The 12,469-nt window shown below is 34.5% G+C and overlaps 1 protein-coding gene across 1 annotated transcript; it reads left to right on the forward strand.

The window, feature by feature from the left end:
* The first annotated feature begins 1,497 nt into the window (after positions 1-1,497).
* On the forward strand, positions 1,498-8,798 carry LOC117337985 (beta-lactamase domain-containing protein 2-like). Its single transcript, XM_033899146.1, has 8 exons — positions 1,498-1,665; positions 3,671-3,862; positions 4,064-4,163; positions 4,401-4,506; positions 4,930-5,052; positions 6,287-6,444; positions 7,583-7,834; positions 8,407-8,798. Exons 1-8 carry the CDS (start codon positions 1,580-1,582, stop codon positions 8,650-8,652), a joined length of 1,263 nt encoding a protein of 420 aa, XP_033755037.1. The 5' UTR covers positions 1,498-1,579; the 3' UTR covers positions 8,653-8,798.
* Positions 8,799-12,469: the final 3,671 nt, after the last annotated feature.

The raw sequence follows: 12,469 nt of genomic DNA on the forward strand, positions 1-12,469 counted from the left end.
TGCAGTAAATACCACTCCTATACAAATACACGTACAATACAGTCACATCAAGTGTACATCCACTGACATGGAAGCATCGTATAAGTAACAACTTTATTTTCTTTGCAACATTAAACATGATGCTCAGGTAGAGAAGTCTTCGAAATGTTTTTTTTTTGTTTGTTATATAAACATATTGTGGACATTTTTTCCATTCAGTTTATTTAACAAAACTATGAAATACAGAATATGTTCCTCAAAGCTGTGTATGTATGCGCATTCGTTAGCAATCGAAACTGGCCGTTTTAAAAATATTGACCGAAATATGAGATATTGCTTAATATGTATGTCAACAACTGAGAAAGAAGATGAATACCATTTCATCTCAATATGTAATATGTAGAACAATTTAAGAAAGCGCCTCAATAGAAAATGATCTTGTCAAAAACCTTCAATTTTCAAATTAATACTGTTATTAAGAGTATAAATATCAAAGAATTAGTCGTTTAGGCAAATTTATTTTCGAAGCCAATAAGATCCGATCTGTATATCTTTAACCCATACTCCACATTGTATCTGTATTGCTATTCTATACCAATATTATGTATTGTGATGTTGCTAATATGTACTTATGGGCCGTAAAGAAATTGAAAATAATGAACTCGTGAGATATGTCCAATTTTGTGAGCCTGGATCAGACTGAATCAGACTGTCCTTGTCGCTATTGAGTTTGAAGCATTTAAATACGACACAGGGGTCCTTCATCACATAAACCAAAACGTATGGACCCAGAAACCCCTACTTGTGTACACTCCCTTTCTTAACACTCGTCGAGATACGTACGTATAAGCACGTACCCGCACATATCGGCCATGTCTAAATCAATAGACTCTCCTACCAATTACCAGAAATACACTATAATATTAACCAATTGTATAGATGTAAGGTAAAATATATATACTCTAAATTACATCGCAGTTTGCAGTAAGATGCATCGCCTAATATGATTTCACTAAACTATGTTTACATTGTACATGCATGTAAGAAAGAGGAAAAATTATGACGTTGAGGAGCTATACTATTTTTTTTTTTATATTGTTGATGTTTATTTTAGGTCTTCGATACTACTTCAATAATGAATTATCTCATGACGTTACGTGTCGGATACGGCTACGGAATTAAGAGGCTTCGTTCCCCCCAGAACTTTATTACTAAGCAACCAGAAAACTCTATTACTAGGCAACCAGAAAACTCTATCACCTGGCAAACATAAAACTCTATTTTTTAGGCAACCAGAAAAACTCTAGTTCTAGGCAACCAGAAAACACTGACAACTTTTTTTTTCTATTTTCGTTAACTCTATCTTACAACTATAATTTATAATAAATATCCTAATCACATCTTGCATCTGTTATTCGAAGTAAATATCTTTATCTTGCATCCTATACTAAGTAGGCATGGGATCAGTGTATGTGAGACACTACGGTTTACCTTGATAAGCTGTGATTGTAGTTCAAACCTTTCAGTATACCTAGAGCGGAGGGTGAAGGTACATACCGCTAGTGTTTGACAATACGATAATCAATCGAGAATTTAAACTATGGCAGACGTGACAGCGACACCGGAACCGCCCTACGTAGATGGATTTGTCAAAGACGGGTTTGAAAAAGTCAGAGATGTATTCAGGTAAACAAAAAAGTAATTAGCCGTTTCGATCATGTATAAATAATGTTTGTTATACTGAGGGGAAACATTTGATGTATCAAAATCAAACATGATTATACCATTGCAACAAATAATGCATAATGCATAAAAATCACGACCACATGACTACAGAACTACCGGGCCAGTCAAATGCCATCCTTATTGATAATTCTCAAATGTCGGCGAAGCCCGGTATTTTTAATTACAACGTAATGTTTAGAAATAACTATTGTACCAAGTCCTACAGATTTCCCGTTCCATTTATTAACCTGTCCTTCACGATAGTGGTCTGATCTTGTAAACTCGTATCAACATGCTTTACTGTATGTACAGATTTATATGGTACTATGTGCAAAGGTCGATTATAGTGTAAATGGTATAACATAAGAAAACTTTAAAGTACAAATATAATGTCAACGCATTTAAAACATCCTGCATTCCATCAGGCCCATGCATATTAAGTCAGCGTACACCAGGATATGCTTGAATCTCGTCAAAATTGATAATTTACATATACGTGCGCTTGCATGCATACCTTCAGACATGTAAAGAAAATATGCACTGCACTATTAAAAAATATACCGGACAAGTCAAACATAGGTTCTTACCAACTACTGATATTTAAACATTATTTTTCATGTTAGTACATTGTATTTCTATTACTTTTGTTATTTTTTGTAATTAAATCTTTACACAAAATAAAATTATCAACATTCTTCAAAATGTGTGACGTTTACAGCGATCGTATCAGTCACAACTGATGATCTATATTGTCTGACACGTGATCAGTATTACTCGGGTCCAGAGATAAACAGGTGACCTATATATATATAAATAGTTAGCTGTGATCGTCCGATAAGTACTAACTATCACATACAGTAATAATATCACACGGTGATTTTCAGTTTCTGAGTAATCCTAACTGCAAATATACGTTTACAGAAAACTACATAGTGTATATAAAAGAACGGAATATTATCCTACAATAAGTGAGCGCTCCCTACCTGGGAAAATCACGGTATTAAACTAATCACTTCATAGTTCAATACTAATTGACCGAGTGAGCACTCACTTCTACTGAGTGCTCACTTTTACCGAGCGCTCACTTCACAGAGTACACATTAATTGTTACCGAACACTCAAAATACCGCGCACTAACTGAGCATTCGATCACTAGCATATAGCTAAAAAAACTGTGCTCTCAGACTTCGACTCCTGTGATGTACCAATCACATAGACTTACTTAGAGTCCATAAGGAGAAATGAAGTCTTACTCAGGCACGTCTACTTCCGTACTCAACAGTAACAAAGTACAATACAATATTGGAGACATGGAAACCTTTATTTAGACACATTTATACCTTTATAGTCTTATTGTCTGACCTTACCGTGTCTTCTTAAGAAGTAGCCGCTAGCTAGCTTCCAACGACTCCTTTTATACACTCCGAATTTGGAATCTTGTGCCCCCTATTGTAAATCCATGGTCTTTAGAACGTTTCTTAAACTCCTATATACTTGCAACATACAAGCTTTTTGACAACGAGTGGAAGACTGGTAGTCCAGAACGACAGGGGTAACACAACCGTGGTTTAGGCTTCTACAAATGTAGCCAGTAAATTCGAACACAAGTGCTTGATAATATAATTCAATAATATTCCATAATCTTTATGTTGTTTTTTAATCACTTTTTAGATATATCTTATAATTGTTTTAATGTAATTTAAATTAATTAAGCAATTGATATGAATGAGATGTTTTGCTACAGCAAATACTGGATTAACCAAATGTTAGATAGTGTATATGAGCCATCAATCATTGAAATATCCATATCTGTTTTAGTTTAAAGATTTTTTTATTTGATATAATGAAAGAAGATAAATACATTTCCTTTAAATTTCTAATCAATTTGTTTTATGGCACATAATTAATGTATTGTTGTATTTTATTGCAAATCATCAAGTCATCTATTATTGTACACAATTTTCAGAGCCAATTTGGAGAATGGTTCCGACAAAGGTGGCTCTGTAGCTGTCTACTATGAAGGGGAGTTGGTGGTAAACTTGTGGGGAGGCTGGGTTGACATGACATCTGTGTGGAAATGGAGAGAGGATACCATGTCGTGTTTCTTTTCCTCTACAAAGAGTCCTTCAGCCCTCGTTATAGCACACCTTGTGGACAGGTATTATGATTATATCAGACGATAGCAAAACAATTGTTTATAAACAAATCTCATTTCCGAATACCCTTCTGCTCTCTTATCTCATATTGTTTTCATTTTCTGTGTGTCCATTTCTCCTTTGTTAACATATAGTCATTGGTCTAAAATACTGAGTCAGAATTAAAGTTTCGTTTACCAATCCGTAACCTGTTGTTTTTGTAGAGGTCTTCTAGACTACAAGGAAAAGATATCAAAATATTGGCCAGAGTTTGCACAGAACGGCAAAGGTGATATAACTCTGGAAACTTACATCACGAATCGGGTAGGATTATGGTATTCTGTTGGAATACAGGCAAATGCAATGACAAGTAAATTATGTAGAACAATATAATAAATATAACTCATATGCTAATCATAAGACATGATACGTCCAAATAAGAAACAATTCGTAATCGTATATCATAATGGAGACAATAAGTCTGTGTAAAGATATATATATTATTTTTAGTTTTAATCTAATCATAATGTGTTTTCGATATCAAGTATTGATTTGTTGAAGGCTGGTCTAAGCGGGAATGAAGAGCCGATCTCCATGAGACTAATGCTGGAAGACCCACAAAAGTTTGGAGAAATTTTAGCTAAACAGAAGCCACTATGGGAACCAGGTATACACGTTACTCATACAGTGACATATATACTTGTTAAAACTGTAATGAGTTTTATTTCTCTAGGTCAAAAAAAACGCATTTGGTGTATAGGAAATTATATTCCGTTTTTATAGATTCTACGAAAATTCATCTTTTAGCTTCAAATGTTTGGTAAAACAACGTAACTTGAACCATAGAAAACACTTTTACATATCATAAGACAACATTCACATACACATTTACAGTTCTTCAACCCTAAAAAACACCTTTACAGACACTCAACCCAAAAACACACACATATATATTTATATATCCACAGAAAAAACACATTTACAGGTATTCCAACAAAAAACAAAAAACAAAAATCATTCATATACAATTTGTTAATTTATTCAAAGAAATAACACCTTTGCATTTTTTTCTCGTTTCCCTTCTCACCAGGAACGAAACATGGCTACCACCCCTTAACATTCGCCCTATATTTGGACCAAATTGTGAAGAGAGTAGATCCAGAGGGACGTAGTCTCTCCCAATACTTCCATGAGGAGATGGCCAAACCGTTCGGTGAGATTTGTGACTTTTTCTAATAATCTTCGATTATTGTACATATTTGTGAACACTCAAATAGTAGCGTATTTTTGAAATAAAAGAGGATTGATTGGCGTACCGAAATAATCGCCATAAATATACATAGACATAGAATCATCGAATTATAAATTTACTTTTACCGGGGAAAAAAGTGTGCAAATAAGATTATCTAAACGTGCGTGTACATTATCAAAACTCTAATGAGAACGATGTTTGTGAATATACTTCCGCTTGTCACAACCAGTTATGGATTCTCAATACTTAATGATATTGATTGATACATTTATATTAAGAATGGCATCGATGATTATCATTGAATAGGAGAAGATAAGTTTCACTGCCGTTTGTTTACGCTAAGCATACAAAAATGATGCTACTATTGAAGCACTGAACTGCTTTCATATGGAAGTTATGGGCTGATGAATGCCATCTGGACAAAGGCAAATTTAATGATAATGAATGAACAAATTATTATCGTCAAGACGGAAAAGCTTTTTCAACAGCCATCTTTCGTTATCGCCGACGTGACAATTATGACGTCACTATAATAATGACGTCATAATAAAGATTTGGAAGTTATGGACTCATAACTTCCAAGTAAGCTTGGTAAAGTTATATAGTGGGGCTGCAGTGTAAATGTAAATATAATTAAATAACATAACGGTCTGTTGTATCCCAACTGTCTGGTGTTTGTTCGAATCAGTGAGGCATCCGCTAGGCTCGTCTGCCTTTCTGATAACTATGACACATAAAAGCTTTCCTTTGCTACTGCTGTCGTTTATTAACATATACCAAACATACAGAAATTTGTTATTTTGATACAGGAGGAGAAACATACATAATTCATATTTCATAGTTCAGTTTACTTATTTCATTCGATGGGTGTAAGCGTCATTTGATTGTTGCCAATGGATGAACAGTATTAAAAGCATTGTATTGTGTATGTTCAAGTTCTTCAATGTTGATATTACTATGTCAGATTATACTTTTGTTTATTGATTCAATGTCAACATAGGATGTAATATATTTTATATAGTAGATAACAGATAAAAACTGATATAGTGTCATTTTATACATAACGGTATGTGTATGTTGGCTCGCCATTTCTCCTCTGGAGCACGTTCCACTTCAGTAAACAAACAAATATTATTTTTGTAGAAAATATATTCCTATCTAGAACTACTGAAACTTCAATATATACGTGTTCCAGATATAGAATTTTATATTGGACTTCCTAAGGAGTTGTACTACAGAGCTCCCCCGGTATCAATAAAGGACGATGTAGATATGGAGAAAGTCATGAGTTTGATGCAGGGGGACGATCCAGACTTAACAAAGCTTGTCAATGGTACCTTCACAGACTTTGGGGTAAGTATTTTGTGTATTTCTATTTATTTTACAAAGATTTTATTGAATTAAATTCAATGGATATGGGGCAACAGGCAAACAAGGAGGAGAAAACGTTCACTGTTTTTAGTTAGGGCCGAGAGTATTAAAGCTGTAAATGAAGGCAATTTCAAGCCGAGATAGCTTATTGTAACGAGAGGATCAGCATTGACCAAGTTTGGAAACGGTTGAGTATCGCCCTGGATTAATTTTGTGTAATACAGTGTACGTAAATAAATAGAGGACATTGAATGGTTTGCCGTAGAATACAGGTATTTCAGGAGTATAGCAGACTATCGTTATAATCTGTCATATGAGTGGATCTTAACGCGCGCGGAATAATTGCGTTCAAGGGGGACAACTCTTACAATGTCGTCTGCTTGTGTTTGCATCTGACAGTCCTCATCGTCGATGTCGGGTTTAAAATGTTGGACTTAACTATGAAAATACATACATTCTGAAGATAAATATATAGCATACCAGCAATAAACCGATAGGGCTACACGGTTAAACGATGAGATATTTTATCTGAGCGGAAATGTGACTCCGTTACTGTTCCGTAAAATGATCATATCTGTCGAGGTGCAAATCAAATTATATGTAAAATTGGAAACCTCATTTCATCGTTAGTTTTTTCAAAGTATTGTTGATAGAACTTCTTTTTCTCGAATGTTGACAATTTGATCACGGCCACGTCAAAAGTCGGCCAGGTTACGGCAATTTTTATCGGCGAATTATTCATTCGTTCATCACTTAACCATAAAAGGAATGAAGTTTGTGTGCAAACTTAGTTTGCCAAAATTGCGTATTTTTTGTAAAAACGTCAAATGAATAAATTTAAAAAAAAAATGAAGAAAATGGATGGCTGAGGGACACTTTTGCTAGAAATTTGGTAGTGATATGAGAGAAAACGTAAGGGATATGTGTATGTAGGATAGGGATATTCCACCCGAGAGGTCACAAAATGTGGTGCCGAGGGTTTTGCCACATTTTGTGATCGATAGGGTGGAATAGCCCTATCCTACATACACACATAATGAAATAGTCTTATAAACATATAACAGTGATTATATGATTTATATCAAGTTATAAACGATTTTTTCTTGTTTTGTACTTACAGATGATTAACAATCCATATATAAGAGAAATTCCGAATGGATCAGCCATGGGGCACGGGACGGCTGCCTCCCTCGCTAAATTCCATGGTATCCTAGCTAATGGGGGAGTTCATAACGGCAAGAGACTGTTGTCAGAGGAGGCTATTCAAAGACAACTGGTTCCCAAGTCCTGTGGAAAAGATGCAGTGTATGGTATAGAGTTTATGTTTAGTCTTGGAACCATGGTGTTTGCGTCAGTGGACGATGGTCAACCAGTAAGTAAATTCCATTCAATCCGCCGGGAAAATATTTTCATCGATGTTGGATGAATTTATCATGTTCTTTTTTGTCCAAAGATTGCTTTGTAAACATAATATAATGAAAAATTAACAAGAGTAAAAACATCAATCAGGTTTATACATGTACAATTGAATGAGGGCTTTGATATTATGGTCAACTTCATATTTTACACAAAGAAAGATGAACAGTGTATATATCGGTATTAAATGAAAACACTGTGGTCATATTTATTTGAAAGACAGTAAGTTAATTAATCAATCATAAAATACATAGGAAAAAACAATCTTGGCTAGTTGATATCTTCCTTAATCAGGCGTGTTTAACTGGCAATATGAATTATACAGTGCTTAGATATTGTTTAAATTGAGGTAGGAAAAGCTGTCTGTTTTGGCGTAGTTGAAAGGATGACAAGCGAAAAGCCATGTAGAGACTCCGAGTTCAAACTCAATAAACAAATGTCACACACAAAACAATTCTAATTAAACAACATGCTTAAGATAAAACATATTCCCCTACTTCAATATCGTTATTGTTTTATTTTTCTAAGCCTGTGCATTCATTTGGACACGGCGGATTCGGAGGACAAATGGCCATTGCAGATCCTACCCACAAGATCGGCTTTGCATACACAACCAATTATTTGAACCCGGACATAAAGGAGGAATCTCGCTGGAATGATCTCAGTAACGCTCTGTACGAATGTGTCTATAAGATAAAGAACATTTCCGCCAAAAGGACACTCTGTGAATCCTACGACCAATTGAAAGCAGCACAGGACTCACAAAAACAATAATGTTGCCATTCTATGCAAATGTATAGACATATAGATTTAATTAAATCAAATGTCATTCTGAACTAAATGAAGATAAGAAAAGCTACACATCAAGTGTTTATTTCTATTAATAAAGACGTTTATTCTTCCGAATATATATTATGATATCTTCCTCGTCAAATTATTTTCTCGTTTAATAAATTTCAAGTTATATTCGGTATTCTTGTGATTTGTCGTGGTAAAATTATACCTGAGTGAATGATAAGTTCTTATTTCGTAGAGTTCAGTATTGCTGCTTTACTGATTAAACTAAAAGCATCAGCCTTATTGACTGATTACCGTCAAAGTGATATACATTTCATGTCAATTTTAATTTATGCTCATGATATTTTTTCTGGAATTTTTGGAAAATAACTTTCTCTATAAAGATATGATTTAAATAGTTTCTCGTGATCACGCTCGTTGTAATTCTAATCGTCAATATTTTCTCAAGGTCACTCATTATCATTTAAACCATCAGTAGTCTTTCGATATAAGGCTAATTATTATTTAAATCATCAATATATATATATATATATAATTTTTTTGAGGTAGCGAGGTAAATCAAATCGTGACTAGTTTTTTAAGAAGACACTCATCTTTATAATATACAAATATGGATACTAACATATCAGAATTGATCAAACATGAACTTCTGTCTGGGTCAATACGTTGTTATATGAACCTGATAGAGTGATACCAGCCCTAAGTTAAATCCTCATCTAAATTCATATCGTACAAGGAAAATATTCCCCAATGACATCATAATATCGTCCGAAAGCCTCTCCATGGTATTCCTCAATACCTAACTCTCCAGAACTTGTATGTAATGTAGGGTAAGCAGGCGTGATACCAAATAGAAATAATAAATTAACAATGGGGAAATGCATATCATCACGCATATTATACAGCTTAGTTGTAACTGTCCCTGCTGGCTACAGGAATATAAAGGTTGAGGTAAGCGGCCGATGTTGACGAGTCTGTAGTACCATTTTGTCTATTCCAAATTCTACATTGTATGTCCGATCGATATGGTCAATTAAGCTTTTGTTATTTGAATTTAAACACCTCATCGATATACCTGTAGGTGAAATTGAAAGTTAACGCAAGGTCACTTTTACCTGCACTGTTAAGCTCTACAATTTAATCGTATGAAAACAAAAACAAAAGTGAACCAGGAGAGGGCCAGTTTATTTACGTTGGTTTGCCAAAAATCTGGACGATATTGTCAACAGGACAAAGACCAGAAACGCAATAGGTTTCATACTTGATGTTTCTTTGTATGTACCTTAATCCCGTATAAACGAAACATGCTCTGACATAGTCCATAACCATGCACTTAAAATGTTGTTCGCCTTTCTCGGAAAAGATAGCTCTCCTTACAAAATGTCGTTCCTTAATTTTGGAATGCTGAATAGTAAAGAGTGAAAAAAGCTAGATGTACTGACAGACGAGATTCATTAATAATAATCATAAGTACTTTGGAATTCTCCAAAATTCAAATTCCATTTTATTACTTCTGGCGTAAAAATACGACAAGCCCTGACTTAATAGTAATTATAGGATTGATGTTTTGGTTTTCTTTTGGATTTTAAGCTGCTAATTATTGCAGGAATTATTAACTTAATGGATTTTTATCCACTCTGACTGAATCAAATGTGGAATGATTTCGTTTTACCCATTCTCTGGTATATTCTGCCATGACGGTATGATGTGAATTTTGTGCGAGCATACGGACATTGTTTTAAAGTAATCAATCATCAACGGTTCACTGCAACGTCAGTACCAACGTGATCTGTATTCGCATCCGCTTGTGGCACTGGCACAAAAAGTATCCTATTCATGAACCAAGTCCAATTGGTACCCTAGAAAATGGCTACGGAACCAAATCTGATTGAAAGGTTCTTTGCATATGATTGATTGTAACGTTTCTCTTCGGATAAACCCAGCAAGGCAATTTTTATAATCGACCTTTTCACCCGATCTTTCGCAGAAATCTTTCATGTGCACAGCGAAATCTACAATAGTGGTTTGATTTTCTCCAAAGTCTCATTCATTTTTCTTCTTCTTAATTTTGGTTGCAAGTTTGCCTTTTCGAAAAAATTGCGATCGATGTTAATGTTCATGTCCGATATTGTAACTTCATGTTTGTTTTAGTATCGAAACATCCTTGAACGAAAGCAACGGATCGTAACTAAGTATTTGTAATTTAATGGTATACTGTAATGGTATACTGTAATGGTATACTGTAATGGTATACTGTAATGGTATACTGTATTGGTATACTGTAATGGTATACTGTAATGGTATACTGTAATGGTATACTGTAATGGTATACTGTATTGGTATACTGTATTGTGTAGAACGTTTTAGTTTAATGTACAAGTTGGTAGATTCAATATTTGGTAGACAAAATCACGGTCTCCAACGTCGCCGATAATAAAGCGTAAGTAGCAGACTTATAAGCTATGCTTTCATGTTTCAAAATGTTCATGAAGATACATACATTCAAATTGAAAAATACAAGATACAAAATATTTGTATCAGTTGCAAAACTTTTTTCAGTATCTGATGTTAACGTATCAAAATCTTCCAATGAATAACACGATATATACAGACAATGAGAAAAGTCGATCGACAATCCTCACTGAAGGATTTTCACTGAGAGGTAAGAAGTTACCCGTCTACAATACCAATCCTAGAAACACATATGACGAAGATAACGTTGTAATTAGAATAAAAAACGTCCCATTGTCAGCGGACGATGGGCAAATCAAACGTGCCCTAATTAGGAGAGACATTGAGATAATGAGCTTCTACCGTGAGAAACTTCGAGTGGAAGGCAGACTTACAAACTGTGAGACTGGTGATAGAATAGCTGTTGTCAAAAAGTTTGTGTCCCACCTGCCTCCATTAATGGAAGTAGGAAGATACAAGGCAGTGCTATTTTACAGAGGCCAGCCAAATCCAAATAGCAAATGCACAAAGTGCCTTGAACCAGGGCATATGGCTAAAAACTGTACAAATGACGTTAGATGTAGACAATGTAACAAATCGGGCCATATTAGGTCAGAATGCAAACAAGGGTGGTCTGATGAAGAATCATCAACTCTAAATGAAGATGAAGACTTGTCAGAAAACGCCTCTTCAAGTTCAGATGAAACTTCATGCGATGAAGATACTAAAGATACAGTTTCAGAGCTAAAAACTTCAGCATCGGCTGTACAAGAGCATTCCGAAGTGTCACAAACCACAAGTAAACAAACACAGAGAAAGAAAAATAAACAGAAGGCGCACAAAAGAGACACTAAGAGAGATACTGACAATATAACAAACACCATAGAAAAGTTTCTGAAACAAGGAAGAAACGGAAATACAACTCCGTCTCGAAAATCCAGTCAGATGACTGCTGAAATACGTACACCACCAACTCCGACCGAAATGTTGGAGGCTGGAGGAAAAGCTAAGAAAAAATCCAAAGACGATAAACAAAACTAGTAAAAATATTTTGCAATACATATGTAGATCTGTGGAAATTAGTGACTTTATGGAACTTGTATCCTTTTATTTCCCAGATCTAAAAGTATCAAATATATCGATGAAATACAAAGTAATTAATACAAAACGAAGACATCGAAAATGTAAGTTCAAAAAACATTTATTAATGCATGAAATGTTCAAAAGATGTAAATATAGATGTGTATACATTGTACATGTATATGTTTATATTTCCTTGAACAGAACTACTAAGTAATGCACTTGCAATTGCGTAATATTATAACAAAGATACATTTTCAAA

The sequence above is a fragment of the Pecten maximus genome, chromosome 11 (assembly GCF_902652985.1).
Source record: "Pecten maximus chromosome 11, xPecMax1.1, whole genome shotgun sequence".
In the NCBI taxonomy this organism is placed as follows: domain Eukaryota; kingdom Metazoa; phylum Mollusca; class Bivalvia; order Pectinida; family Pectinidae; genus Pecten; species Pecten maximus.